General features: G+C 52.8%; 1 protein-coding gene across 1 annotated transcript in view; it reads right to left on the reverse strand.

The window, feature by feature from the left end:
* Positions 1-15,734, reverse strand: part of LOC146834787 (interleukin-12 receptor subunit beta-2-like) — a 745,756-nt gene that overhangs the window by 410,214 nt on the left and 319,808 nt on the right. The window contains exon 9 of the mRNA XM_085602323.1: positions 14,267-14,489. Within this exon, the coding sequence (XP_085458449.1) occupies positions 14,267-14,489 (223 nt within the window). The remainder of the gene's footprint in view (positions 1-14,266; positions 14,490-15,734) is intronic.

Consider the following 15,734-nt stretch of genomic DNA (forward strand, 5'->3'; position numbering starts at 1 on the left):
AGCCACCTATTCACAATAGACTGATACTTTCCTGATCTGGGAACAGCTTTTCCCATGTGCCTAGTTTATTCATCATCCGTATGAGAAATTTTGAGAATGTTTCTTAAAGTATTGGGACGGGGCTGAATTCAGCCAATCCGCGGCCTGGAAATAAAGAAAATGATACTGTTTTATGTAAATTTTGATATAAATATTAGTAGTCTAGAGAGGGAAAATGTTGGTTACCACCCCTTGTGCTTGAGACGCACCCTGATCGATGCTACTCTATGCGACACCACATGCTGACAGAAGAGGACGGGACGTTAGAATACTGATGATCTTTCTAAGGACTGGTGCTGACTTAGAAAACGACAAATAGCAAGAATAGGTAAATATGACAAAAGATAATATGGCATTGTTAGGATTTAACCTGCAATTTAATTAGATAAAGAAAATCATTATTTGAAGAACTGTGTCGGGTGATTATTTCTTGTAAATGTTTTATTGATTAAATGAGAGTTGAAGAGATTTCCATCAAATTCCAAACCAACTAAATGATCTATTTGACCTCCGGATGGAGGAACTGTTAGAGTAAGTCAATAGATGTGTTTCCTCTATCCAAAGTGAATAGCTGTAGTTCGGGAACGAGATATCTCTCCTCTGTAAGGCATGGATAGTTTGATACGGATGAATGTTGGTGTTATGGGCCCCACCAGCGTGTGATGTGTGTATGTGCGTGTGACTGAGGAATCATTCCGTCCGTGGAAGCAGGAGGAGATTTTGTGTTCTGAACTGCACCAGCGGCACCCCCAGTGGATAGCGATGGCTTTCTTTTCTTTTTGTGAGTATCTCTGTTCAGTTGCGGTAAGGGATCTGCTGGCGAATGCCACGGGGCCCCACTCTTCTTGAGGATTCCTTCTTTGCAGGAGGACGGCTCCTAGGCCGACCGGACCACCATCCACGGCGACCAGTGTTAACTTCGTGGGGTCAAAGAACGCCAGGGTGGTGGCTTCAGAGAGAGACTCCTTGATTTTCTCGAAGGCCTGGGCTTGTTCACCGCCCCACTTCCAGGTGACGGACTCCTTGGTCAGCTCCCTCAGCGGTGCCGTTAGGTTGGCCAAGTCCTGGATGAATCTCCCGCATTAATTGACCATCCCAAGGAAGCTGCGGACTTCCGTGACGTTGGTGGGAGCGACAGCTTCTTTAATGTCCCGAACTTTCTCAGGGTGCGGGTTGACCCCTTCCGTGGAGAAGGTATAGCCAAAGAATTGCAGTTTTTTGCATTGAAACTCGCATTTCTCTCGGTGAAGGGTGAGGCCTGCATCCCGTACCCGGCATAGCACTTGAAGCATTCGCTCATTGTGCTCTTGGATGGTTTTGGCGTGTATCATGATGTCATCGCTGACATTGATGACCCCCGGGACGCCTGCAATTAACTCCTGTATCACATTTCGGAATACCTCTGCGGCACTGGATACTCCAAAACTTAACCTGGTGTACCTCCGGAGCCCCACATGTGTAGAAAATGTGGTGATGTTGCGGGAGGCTAGCACCAGTTGATGATATCCGGATCTCAAGTGCCATTTCTCAGATGAGATCATCTATCGTGGGGGGTAATGTGGCGTTCCCGCTTGATCGCGACGTTAGGAAGTCTCATGTCGACACATATTCTCACCGCGCCCGGCTGTTTGGGCTTCCGGGCGACGACGATGGGGGATACCCACGGTGTGGGACCGGACACTTTTGCGATAATTCCTGCTGCCTCTAGCCTCTTGAGCTCCTCCTCCACCAGTGGCCTCAGATGAAACGCTATCCGCCGATGTCGTAGGGTGACAGGCTGGACCGTTGGGTCGATGTGGAGGTGGATTTCTTTTCCACTGTACTTCCCGACCCCCTGGAAGACTTCTTCGAATTCGCCCAGGATGTGCTGCAGGGACTCCTGGTGCACTCCAAAGGCAAATGTCACAACTCCCAGGTCTTCGGCCGCTCTGCACCCCAGCAGCATCCCCTGGCCATCTTCTGTGACATAGACATTGGTGGTAACTGACTGTGTGCCGTGGGAGATTACCGTCCGGAACCATCCGCGTATTTTCAAAGGAGCTTCTTGGCCAAACGCAAACACTGTTATCGTTGAGGGGTGTAGTGCCGGCTTCGGGTCCATGGTGCTGGGTAGGGCTGCGGCCATGATGTTAATGGTGGCGCCTGTATCCACAACTGCGGTGACCTCCTGAGACCCTACTCGGATACTGCATTGTGGTAGGCGTCTTGCCTTGAGGGTGGTGGTGCCAATCATGTGGATTTTGTGCACCACTCTCTCTTCCTCCTCATCATCATCCATGTCGCTGGGAGCTGGGTCTTCCTCCTTGAGAGTGTTCGCCACTTGTCTGGGCTTGCGGTACTTTTTTGACCGGCATACTTTTTCGAAGTGATTGAATCTTCCGCACCCGAGCACCTTTTCCCTTTCGCAGGATCCTCTGCTGCTGAGTGCAGCGATCCTCCGCAGTACCCACACGACTTCGACTGACCTGGGGAGGGTGTTCCCACTCCTTTCTTGCCCCACCTCTGTATTGGTCTGGTTGACACCACGTTCACCGGTTCGGTTTTCACCGGTGCTTGAAGAGCGACTTCCATGTGCACCGCCCGCGCTTTCGACAGCTCTTTGGTCCGACCCATCATCAGGATTTCCGCCAACGGCGTCCACGACTCTTCTAGTATGCGCTCTCGCAGCTTGGCTGATGCACAGCCCAGGATGATCTGCCCCCTGATTTCTTCGGTCTCATCTCGGAAGCCGCACGTGGCTGCAAGGTTCTTCAGGCGGGCGTGATACGTATCTAGCGATTCTTCCGGAAGCTGGCGCGCTTGTCGGAAGATGAACCTCTCATAGTCTTGGTTGGCCATCGGTTCGAAGTGTTCATTAAGGGCGGCTATCAGTGTCAGGTGTGTTCTGGGAGTTGCCTCCGCTAGCATTTTGACGATGTTGTGAATGTCTTTTCCACACAGGTGTATAATCATTGCTCTTTTCTGGTCCCTATGGACCTTGGTGGCCTCGAAGAATATTCGCAGGCGATCTTCCCAGTCCTTCCACTTGGCCGCAATCGACGAATGTGATCCCTCTACTATGAAGGGCTCTATCGGTGGTATCGTGGCCATGGCTAATGCTCAGCGCTGTGCGTGGTCCTCCCTGGCCTCTGCGTGTGTGTACACTGCCTGCTTTGCCTCCAGCCCTCGTGGGCCTTCCCCTTTTCTGGGGCGTTCCCCCTTTCTCCTTATGCGCGTGTTCTTGGGGTTCTCCACTGTTCACTAGGCCTGCCCCTGACTCATAGGCCTCCCTCTGGTATAAAGTTATTGAGGGCTATACCTCAGCACTGTGAGGTGGGCTTTTCCCCCAGTCTTCCCAGTGATTGGGGGCCACAGGTACTCACCGGGTTTCTCAGGAGCTGCCTCCCCTTGGCATCACGATCAGCAGGCACCTGCAGGGCTCAAATGCGTTTGGGCGCCACGACCGCCCCCCTGGAGGCCTAGACCACGTGGCTGGCAGGCCGACGCTTCACGCGCCTCATGCGCGATCTCAGCAGCGCTTCCGCAGGGCAGCGCGACTGCACCGCACACCAGGCGCACCACGAGGTGCGCAGGAAACAGCACTCCGTGCCGCGCACTGGGGCACGAGCGCCACGAGCCAAGAATAGCGCTCGCGGCCGCCACACCAGCGCACCACACATCGGCGAGGGCACGCCCACCCTCGTCGCCAGTTTGTGTTGTGTTCTCCGGCTCCCGCCGTTGGTTGACGGGGACATGACTGCTAGGAAGTCGCGACTAGGGGCCTGGGCTTGGACACAAAACAAGGAGACCAGGAGATGTGTTGGTGTAAGGTCCGCCGTCATAGCCCTAGTGGCGTACGTACGTGCGTGACCATCTTTTATTAACTATAGTCACGTGGGGGGGCGGAGCTTGCCGAGGATCATGGCGGACGCGTGAGCGCGTAGCTCCTGGCATCAACCCTCAAACGATCCTTCATTTATCCTCTGCATTGCATAGCTCGAGCGCCTCAACGTGGAGATACCCTCCCGCGCCAGACTACCTCGCCTGGGAACCCCGGAATACTTCTACAGCGCTGTGGGGCGCCGGAACGGAGAGCGGAGCTCGGTCGGGCGGACTGGGCCGTCATCCCCGGCCCGCCTTGGGACCTGCCCCGGTGTGCGTCGCTCGGCGTGCGGTCGCCGGCGAGGGGGAGGACCCGAACGCCCGGGAGCACCGACCGCTGTGGAGCCGGAGACGCTAGGGTGCGGACGGCACCCGGTGGGACCTAGGAGGTACGAGCACCTGTGGAGGACGGGGGCTGAGAACTGCCGGATCTGCCTCCCCCCCCTCCTGAGTCGCGCCTCAGCCTGTCGGACGGTGACCTCGCAGAGCGCGCGGAGCCCTCGCGCTTCAGGACCTGCCGCTGACCCCCCCGGCTGCGCTGGTGACCTGGCCCCCCCCTCCCTGGCCCCCTCTGGGAGGAAACCAGGCGGGCGCTCCCACATACGCAACCCCAGCATAGGGAGGAATCAGGCCCCTGCTGCCGCGGGGCGGAGTGGTGCAACGCCGCGGCCGACTGGCGGACCGGCACTGGTGCTTCGGCTGCGGCCTTCTAGCGAGCCCTGAGGAGCCCGGCGGGGCGTTGGGGAAGCACGGAGCGCGCTCCAGACGCCTGCCAGACCAGCACGGAGCAGATTGCAGACTGAGACCGGTTGGCCCCCTTTGTGACGCCGGCCCGGAACCAGACGGCGACGTGCGGCCTGGAGGGGCAGGGAGAGCCTTGCAGGAGCGAGCATAGCTGCCCCCCTTGGGGGAGACGGCCGGGAGGTGCCCTCCGGACATAGGGCAGGCGTGGTGTGCTGGGCGAAGTGGCTTGGACTCGGGAGCCCTGGTCCTCTGGTGGCCCGGCCGCGTTGGGGGGCCCCCTGGCCTGCGCCTTGGCGAGAAGCGGAGGAGTCTCCTCCTAGCCTCGTGGGGGTCGCCTGACGCGGGGGTTTCCGGACGGATACCGGGACCGGCCGTTAAATGCTGAGACCCTAGGGAGCGCGGAACTCCGGAATCAACATGGGCAAGGGGGACAAGACCCAGCCTAAACTGTCCTTCGAACCTCGCAAGACGAAAGGGCCTGATATCGCAGCTCCGGCACCGCCGCCCAGTGGACCCGCCCCGGAGACCTCTATATGTGCGGACATTAAAGAAATGTTGGCGACAATGGAAAAGGGGTTGCAGGGCAGTCTGGCGGAGATAGGCACCAAGATTGATGCGCTCTCCTATCGCATGGATCGCATGTCGGAGAGGGTGGACAAGAACTCAGCGCATCTGGACGAGTCCGAGAACAGAATAGCACAGATCGAGGAGGCGCAGACGGAATGGGACTCGGACCGCAAACACTTTCGTAAACTGCTCCAGGTCATACAAGATAAGTCAGAGGACTTGGAGGCCCGCTCACGGAGGTCTAACGTCCGCATCACGGGAGTCGCTGAGTCGACGCATACGGGGCGGATGGAGCCCTTCGTGGAAAAACTGCTTCGCACTCTGCTGGGAGAGGACGTGCTCTCGCCCATGTTCGCCGTGGAGAGGGCCCATCGCTCGCTGGGACCTCGCCCCAGGCCGGGCGCCCCTGCGAGACCCATCATAGACCCATCATAGCAAAGCTGCTGAACTATAGGGACAGGGACACCACCCTGCGGATTGCGAGAGAAAAAGGGAAGCTGCAATTCGAGGGAATGGACATCTCCATCTACCCGGACTTCACGGCAAGGGTGCAGGAGGAACGGAGACAGTTTGCCCCCTACAAGAAACAATTGCGCAATCTAGGGCTGGACTACGCGATGCTGTATCCAGCGAGGCTGCGGATCAACAGGCAGGGCCAGTCGCACTTTTTCACGGACCCGAAAGAGCTGCAACGATCCTTGAAGGAATGGTCCAGGGGGCAACGGAGTGGCCCGTGGGAACACGTGGGTGCTTGCGCTGGGGCCCCTGGCCTGGAGGAGCAGGACTAGACGTCATGCCTACTGGACCTGTGTGCGGATGGAGGTGACGACGTCGCTGCTGGGTGAGATCTTTCTAATTTGTGGAGGGCGCCTTCCTATTGTGACACTGGACCTGGGGAGGGGGGTTTCACTTGCAATTGCGGACTACCGTCAGCGCGGTGCCTTGGGGTCTCATAGTTGCGGGGTTCTCCTTAGGGGTGGTCCTATCCTGATGAGGAGATGGCCTGTCTCTGATCCGGCCAGCAGCTGAACTAGACGCCCAAGCATAGGCTCCCTGGGACGGCCGAGTTCGTCCCGCTAGAGTGGGCGCCGCGCACCTGAGAGGATTACACAGGAGCCCACTCACTAGAACTATTGAATGGGGGACATCACCAGCTCGAGCCGTGCTGACAAGTGAGGGTAATGGTGTGGGGGGTGCGCCTGCACAGCGGTGTTCCGACAGGCAGGGACGTTCGATCCCCGGTGGCCGCTGCCCCAGCGCTGTTAAGCACGGGTGGCCCTCTTGAGGGCCGACTTGGGGAAGTTATCTCATGTTTGTAGTGAATGGAGGTGGGGGGGTGGGGATGGGGTCCTGTCTGGCCAGGTTGGGGGTGGTCGGCTGTGGGAGGGGGGCTGGGCGGTTGGGGAGTTGTTTTGGGGTTGGGGACTGGGAAACGCACGGTACGTTGAGAAAAGAGTCTTCTGCTATGTTCTTGCGCGCCCGAGATGTGCTGTCAGGCGGTGTTTGGGGGGGGGGTCCTCCGCTGACTCTCCCCCTACGGAAGCTATGAAGTATGACTGCAGGAATGCCTGAGCATAGAGAGTTGAAGGGGGATGGCTGTGAGGTGACCCTCAGAGCGCTCACATGGAATGTGCGGGGATTGAACGACTTTCGCAAATTGCGCAAAGTACTGAACTACTTCAATAGGCACAACATAGACTTGGCGCTCATGCAGGAGTCTCACCTCCCACTCACTAGTAAATTGCTCTCCCACAGGGGGCTGTCTGGTTGCAGCCTGGCGGCAGGCTTTACCTCACACTCTAGAGGGGTGGTCACATGGGTGAACCCGCGATCCAAAATGACGTTGCAGAAGCTGGCCGCTGACCCGGACGGACGCTACTTGATCGCTCGCTGTACCGGCAAAGGTCATGACCTTATTGTGGTCAATGTTTATGGTCCCAACTACGATACCCGGAGTTCTACGCCGCACTCGCTGCACAGTGCAGGCACCACGCGCAGGCACGCATGGTGTGGGGGGGCGACTTCAACTTCGTATTCGACCCGACTTTGGACCGCTCCTCGGGGCGGGCCCGCCGACCGGCGGCGGCCGCCGTGTACATGCAGGCGGAATTGACCAAACTGGACATGGTAGATGTCTGGCGACATAGAAGCCCCGAAAAGGCGGGTTACACGCATTATTCGGCATATCACGATGTGCATACCAGAATTGACTACTGGCTGGCATCCCGGACGCTTCTAGCGGCTGTCAAGCGATGCGAGGTTTTACCTCGTACTCTGTCGGACCACTCCCCCCTCCTCATGGTATTTGCTGCCCCGGGCACACGATTGCCGCCGTTCACGTGGCGGATGCCGCCCTACTCCCTGCTGGACGAGGCATTTCGGGGGGAATTGGCGGACGAGATTGACGCTTTTTTCGCGGCTAATCTGGGGTCTGTGCAGAGCTTCCAAACGGTATGGGACTCGTTTAAGGCCTACATCCGCGGCGTGGCCATGGCCAAGCACTCCGGTGTTCTCAAATCCTTACGGCAGCGTATGAGAACCTTGGAGACGCAACTAGCGCAGTTGGAGGAGCGACATAGGGGGTCCACGGACCCCGAAGTGGCCGCCCAGATTCAGACTCTAGTCTCAGACTTCAACAGCGAGGCGGACAGGGAAGTGCAGCACATGGGAAAATACGCCACAGCTCGCACCTATGGGGAGAGCGAACGCCCGGGCTCCCTGTTAGCGGGGATACTCCGTAGCACCAGGCGGCCCTTAGTCGTTGACGAGCTGGTGACTGCATCTGGGTCGGTGATTACTGACGAGACAGAGATAGTGGAAGAATTTCGGGACTATTATGCGGGGCTGTATACAGCAAAATCCTCCCAAATGGAGGAGGAGATAGACGACTACCTCAGTTATATAAAAATGCCCTTCCTGTCAAACTCGCAGAGGGAATTCCTGGCGCTGCCGGTGCAAAAAGACGAAATCCTGGAGGCACTGGGGGGCATGAGGGCGGGCACTGCCCCGGGCGCGGATGGACTAACGGTGGCGTTCTACAAGGCCTTTCAGGATAAACTTCTCCCACACATCATGGCCCTTTTTGATGATATCTGTCAGGAGGGTAGCATGCCGGACTCGATGCGAGAGGCGCTGCTCGTCACCATTCTGAAACCTGGGCGGCCCTCGAATCTGTGCGGCTCGTACAGACCGCTTTCCCTGATAAATGTTGACGCCAAGCTGTATGCAAAGGTCCTTGCTACGCGTCTGGCGCTATTGGTGCCGGAGCTGGTGGCCCCGGAGCAGGCGGGGTTCATCCCGTCCAGGAACCTCACTTATAACATTCGCACAGTCCTTGGAGCCATGCAGCATGTGCACCTGGGAGGTAAGGCCTTGCCGATTTTCCTCGACATGGAGAAGGCGTTTGACTCTGTCGAGTGGCCCTTCATGGTGAGAGTCCTGAGGAAACTAGGGCTGGGAGAACCGTTCATGCAGATGGTGGGTGCACTATACTTTAGACCTACTGCCAGGCTGCGCATAGGGGACCGAGTCACAGACGCCTTCGCGGTCTCCAGGGGTACTCGGCAGGGGTGCCCCCTTTCTCCCCTCTTATACGCTCTGGTGGCGGAGCCGCTGGCGTGCGCAATACGGGAGTATCATCAATTTGAAGGTATTAACTTCCCCTGCTATCGGATTTGCATTTCTACCTATGCGGACGATACGTTACTATACGTCCGCAACCCGGAGGAGAATCTCTCCTCCGTGCTGAGAGAGGTAGTCCGGTTTGGGGCTCTCTCGGGCCTCCAGGTGAACTTGAATAAGTCGCTGGCGTTTCCACTGACCCCGATCACAGTGCCGTTCCCTATGGAATACCCCCTACAGTGGACAACTGACTCCGTCCGATACTTGGGGATGCAGCTGCACAAGGACCCGGAGGTTCTGCTCCGGGAAAACTACGGGGTAGCCTACTCCAAACTTGTTGACGACGTAGAGGTGTGGATTAAACTCCCTCTGTCGCTGATGGGCAGAGTGGCCATCATGAAAATGGTGGTCCTGCCGAGATTTTTGTTCCTCTTCACTAACATCCCTATTGTACTCTCTGAGGCTTTCTTTGCGCAGTTGACCCAGACCCTGGTTCGGCTGGCCTGGGGCGGTAAGCAGCCTAGGGTGCAGTGGAAGGTCCTGACGCTCCCCTACGAGATGGGGGGACTTGGGGCCCCTGACTTGGAAAGGTATTATAGGATAGCGCAGGCGGCCCACCTACATACGTGGGTCCATGCCACCACGGATATACCACACGTGCTGATGGAACGGTTATTTGCGGAACCGCTTCCCCTCCCGGCAACTGTCTTCCAGCCGGTGGACAGCAGGGTGGGAACATTGGACTCCCTAAAGGCCACGAACCATGCATGGCATGCGATCCGGAGGGCGCAGGACTGCGATCTACTGTATTCCCCACTGATGCGAGTGGAGTGGGCGATCTGGCTCCCCACACTGAGGGACGCTGGGGTGAGATGGGCGCTGGGCGCATTGGGCATCGCCAAACTGGCAGACCTGTTCCAGGATGGGGTGGTTAAAACGTGGGAACAGATCTGCTCGGCCCGGCGTGGAGCTACCCAGCTCCAGCGCTTCCAATTCCATAGGATCCGTAGTGCGCTGTTGGCCCTGCTGGGGCCGGGCCTGGAGGAACCGCCAGAGGTCCCGGAACTTACATATGTCATCAAAACGGTGGCCCCAGCCAAACTCGTTTCGACCCTCAAAAAACTTGGGGACAAGCACCGGGCGCCCGAGTGCTCGGCGGCGCGACGGGGGTGGCAGGCCGACGTACAAATGGAAATAACGGACGAGATGTGGACCTACTGCTGCTCTAGCACTAAAAGGGTGTCGTTAAACGGTAGGCACCGACTGATACACTTTAAGTTCCTGCAGCGGGTCTATTACACCCCAGAGAGACTGCACAGGTACGGGCTTCGCCCATCGGCAGAGTGCGAACGCTGCCATATCCCGGTAGCGGACTTCATACACATGGCCTGGCACTGTCCGGGTATAGCCCGGTTCTGGACAGCAGTGTTCCTGGAACTGAGCCTGATACTAGAAAAGGACATACAGCCTAACCCGGCGCTGGCGTTGCTGGGTTTCTCCAAGCCACTCCCGCGGGCGCTTAGACGCCTGACGGATATAGCGCTTTTAACGGCTCGGCGCGTTGTGGCGTCGTGCTGGATGAGGGGGCCACTCCCCACTAAAAAACGCTGGGTCAGAGATATGCTGTATTGCTGCACGCAAGCGGAGACATATAGTGAATTGCTGCCCCCGAAGAGCCGTCCCAAGAACTTTTGGGGACTGTACAGAACATATCTGACGGCTGGGGAAGCTGAGGGGGCGTGCCGGGGAGCGCCACAGGACGATGGATCTGATGCACACGGTGAGGCGGAGGCAGGTGTGATACTGGAGCGCACGCTGGTAGACGCATGACTGGATGGCGGGTCGGCGTGACACTCAGGAGGCACGCCGGTGGGCTGAGTGTGTGGCGGGGCATTACCCGGAGGGGCGTGGCATGCTTTGAGTGGAACCGAGGGGGAGACGGAGGGTGGCTGCAGAGTGGACGGCGAATCGAGAGTGGAGCACTGCTTTGCCTGCTTACAGCCGGATGCAGGGACGGCGGATAGGACAGTACGCAGATGCGAGAGTGATGAGACGACGTGCGCGGGGTGGGTGGGAAGGGAGGGGGGCGTTGGGACTTGCTTTACAGAAACTCACGGACTGGCTCAGGTTAGCTGGTGAAGGAGGTAACTGGTGGAACCGCCCCACATACATGATGGTCTGTAGTGGGGTCTGAGGGCTGGTGCTGCCACTGATATTTGCAGTAATGGCAATGGGATTCCTTGTGGGTAGATCCCCTTGAAACGCCGCCGGTCCTCCGGGATGTCGGCTAAATGGCCGTGTACGTGTAAACTGCACCTCCCTCTTCCCCCCCCCCCCAACTCCTGCAGATCAGGGGGGGTAACACATGGCTATGTGACTTCCTGCTGTGCTGACCTATATGTTTACTTTTTGTCAATAAAGGTTTTTGAAACTTAAAAAAAAAAACAAAAAAAAAAACTATAGTCACGTGACCTGAGGCGTACGCGCTAGGCGTATCGCGTCATGGTCACGACATTACACACGGGCTCATGCCGGCTCACCTTTGCCCGTTATATTAAAAACCTCTCACTATTGTACACCTAGAGGTGGATACACGTGGATTCTTGGGTCTATTCATTTGCACAGCTTTACAGCGTTTTTCACTTATTCATGCTGTTTATTCAGTTTTTGTTTATGCATCATGTTCTTGCACAGCGCCTTTAAACTTCGCCTTCGGTTCACTAGGACCTGTCACTTTGTTCGCATTTTTTTAGATCAATTTGACACAGTGTTGGAGCTCACTTTTCCTTTTATCTTTTGAAGCGTTTTTCACTCGCATGCATTTGAGAACGTTCCGGTAGATTATTCACGTTAGGAAGTATCAGTTGATGAGTTGTCACCCATCATGGTGATTCACGCACCCTTTGAATGTTGAGCATTTCCATAGGGATGCTTGTTGAAGGTGTTTTTCGCGTTTTCCGGTGTCATCGTAATATGGTAAAACTATTTCATGGTTGGTTCCCTCTTGTCATCATTGCTTTGTGATTTTTCGTAGATATTTTTCCCTGACGAAGGGCTCCAAAAGCCCGAAATGCATCGGGAGAAATATCTAAAAACTGTCTGATAGTCGCAGTCTAAGTTACATTTGATGTTCTGATATGAAGACAACAATATCAAACATTGAATAAATGTTCTAAACATTCATCATTTTATGGAAGATCAAGATATTTGTTTACTTGATTCATCCAACAATTTGAAAACCCGCTTTGCGGGCTCCACGCTGTGCTCAGGGAGACGTTCCCTAATCAGGAGACTTGTTTTCATCAAATTCATACTCTTTGACCAGAGAGTGAGACCCCAGTGGCACGCAACAAACGTAACAGCTTGTTTATAAAGGTTGTGCGTGTTCCAACACACTTTTTGAAATTTGTTTAATGTACACTTTTTAGGTCTGGCCTTTGAGACACCTTTAGCTGTCTTGCCAGACTATTGCTTTTCTGAAAAAAATCCATAATGTGCATAGATAGCGAGGATGTTTGTCATCAGGCATCTGTTGTTAGGTTCAACTGTCATTCACTCATTGCTTCTACCTGCAAAAGCATACAGCATGAGGCAACATATCAACTGGCTTTACATTGTTCACATCTACCCAAAAAATAGATCCTTTTGCTTTAGTGACAAAGCTGCTTCAAATCAGGCTGTATTAAATGTAATTTTTATTTTAACATTAAATACTGACTGTTTAATTTGCTGGCACTTAGGCTGCACAGTTTGATAATGTTTTTTCTTCCATCTGCTATTTTAAAGTTGCTTTTATAAAGTGTTTAAATGACATTGTAGCATTGTAGCTGCCTGTGGCCTGACTGCTTGTTTAGTTTGAGATTTTCCTGTCCACCTCAGAAACAATAATAGTAACAAATTTACAGAGCAGTTGGTAAAGGCATATGTGTGGTAAAAATGTGCCTGGTAAAAAATGCATGGTAAAGGCATGCGTGGTATTTGGCACTGGGCAACACCGTAAGTAGTTCCATTCACCCACCGGAGGTGATGACTAAGGAACCATCACTTACATCAGCCACGAATGCAGTTATTGATACATGCCTCCTCCCTTATTCTCCCTCCTTATCCAATTGACACAAATAACCCTTAAATAACCCTTAACGATGCAGGTCCCTGTGTGCTAGCCTATGAAGCTTGTTCTTTAGAAGAATTTGGTAAGATTGCGATATTATCTATCCTATCATATTTCTCCATGGCTTTGTCATATTACCACAATTAACGCTATAAGAATAGATGTGATACTAAGAAAATTAGGGGCATGTGGCAAGAAACAATCTCACCATTATACAAAAATGCTTAATGACTAGATGACCAACACTATGACCTTGAAATTGACGATGGCGTCTGATTGTGAAATGATGTGCTTCTCATTTTAATTTCTTGTATAACTAATGAGTATTTGTCTTACGTCTGCTTACCAACTAGATACTATCAGTTAGATATCATCTAATATATTGTTTACGTTCTATGTTTGTCTATGTACCGCCTCTCTTTTTCTCTTAGCTATCTAGGTCGAACCAATGGTGATACTTATCATGAGCAGGTGTCACCCTACAAAAAGAAAGGGGGACCGCTCCTTCTGAATCTACAATTGGGGTTGACCTATTAATAAGTTATAGTCATTTCAGTCCTGATGAAGTGCCAGGGATAATTTTGACCAATTTTAGGAGCAAAACATGTTGACCTTCTTCTTGTTCTAGATACTAGGGGCCATTATTACCCCACATGTAGCACTAACTTACGGGTTTTTTACTCTGACAGGGGAATCAGCATATTAAATCTTTTGTGATATCCCCTAGCCAGTTTTAATTGTTTGGCTTCACACTCACTTCTCACAACCCCCCTAGGACACACTCTCACACTCATCAAACAGCGAAATAAAAAGATCTCAGGTAAAGTGACCCTTCAGGGGACCGGTAGGGCATTGCAGCGCCGGCCCGACGAGGACCACTGCCCAATGATGAAGCAGGACATCCCTAGGGATGTGTGAGGGCAACAAGAGACAATCTTGTTGACTGTCTTCTCTTGATTGGTACAGTTCCTAGCTTGTTACTTTACCTTTTTCTTTCTTCCGACATGATTAGTGTCATATTAGAAACAGCAACCCCCGTATTTGGATTGATACCACATCAGACACACATTTTTTATAAACAATACAATAGCATGCAGTAAGAAACATATGTGTGTCTTTATGGTTTCGGCATACATTTCTATGAAGATTATTTGCCGCCTTCAAGCAGGACGTTTGGAAAAGTTGGATAATCTATAATGGCAATTTTTAGCACCCAAAAAAAACGTTGAAGCTAGAATTTAGGATATTTAGAATATTATTTAAATATATTCACACATCTTACTACAATGCTAATTGCACAATTAAGAATGATGCATCGCTCACCCTCAGAGTCGTTCTGTTCCTCATTCAGAGTGACAGGAGCTGGCTTGGAATGCCCTTTCGAATTGTATGCAGTGACATTGATGGTGTGCACAGAAGCGGGTACAAGAGTCTTGCATTTTAACTCCGATGTTTTGCATATCTTAATTATTTTCTTCTCTTCCTGCTCTTCATAAAATGCTCTATAGCCCAGAACTTTGCCTCTTGCAACCTTCGGATCAAGAGGCTGCAAAAGATAACAAATACATGGAAGCAAGGAGGTCAGTTAAATAATACAAGTCAGAGTTAAACACCCCGCCATGCTGGGTGCAGAGTTAATATTGTTGCTGACCACGGTGCCCTGATAGATGTAGTGTAATTGGAGGGAAAAGAGGTGAAAGTAACTCACATCCTCACTGCTGACCATTGAATAAATCACACTCAAGAACCTCAAAAACAAAACACACACACACATTTCATCACTCCAAACAAGCATTCTTAATACTTCACAGAACTGCTATAGCGAGACTGCAAACGTGACCAGACAAATGGGGTACTATGACTACGCAGCATTAATGCACAAGACACTTCTTCATGTCTGCTTTATAGCCACCTCCTCCTTTCCATTCATGCAGAGGATAAGTGTAATTGCTTCTTTCAAGGTCATTGCACTGTGTTGCTGGACATTATAAAGGAGAGTGTCTTCTCAAAATGCTTCCACAAGCACTTTGGGATTGGGTAGGAAGAGGGGCAGACGGCAGGTGATATGGAGTAGACCGAGTATCAGCTGAGAGGCCTCAAGCCTGCCATTAGACACGGAACATGCCACCTATTTCATTGATCGTTTGTACTATGGGCTGATGTAGAGGATAAACGATGCATGCGTGCGTCGCCGACTGAGCCCAGAAGTATGGCAGGTGTAATACAGAGATAATGAGAGAAATTGAAGTGAGGGTATCTTGTGACGTGGGCCCCAGGCTCACATGCTAATTAAATAATGACTCAGACATCAGCGATATGTGTCCATAACTGGCCCTAGACTTGTGCACCCAGACTTTTTGATTAACAGGATTAACTGACCGGTGACAGGGAGAAGCTGCCATGTGATGTGTCCATTAGGACACTACATTCTTTCAAAAACCCAAAAGAAAGGACAAGTTCAAACTAGAAACAAAAGAAAACAAATGAGATACAACAGAATATATTGCTTCCTGGATCAATCAGCAGGACAGCAGTTGATACATGGACAAAGGAAACTGGATGTAACAGGACATTTGGGCTGAAATTCATAATTTAACCTGGTGTGAGACAGGACAAAAATATTAGAGCAAAGAAGTTCGAGTTCTTCTGGCAGCATGACTGCTGGAATCATATCCATAGGGTATAGAGTTGGTCTACCCTGATAATGCTTAGGACAATTTGTGTTTAGTGTCAACTGTTCAATGCGGGTGCACCAGGAGTGTTGTTGGGAGTCTGTTGTGAAGCTTGCTCT

Source organism: Triturus cristatus, chromosome 4_2 (genome assembly GCF_964204655.1).
Source record: "Triturus cristatus chromosome 4_2, aTriCri1.1, whole genome shotgun sequence".
Lineage (NCBI taxonomy): Eukaryota > Metazoa > Chordata > Amphibia > Caudata > Salamandridae > Triturus > Triturus cristatus.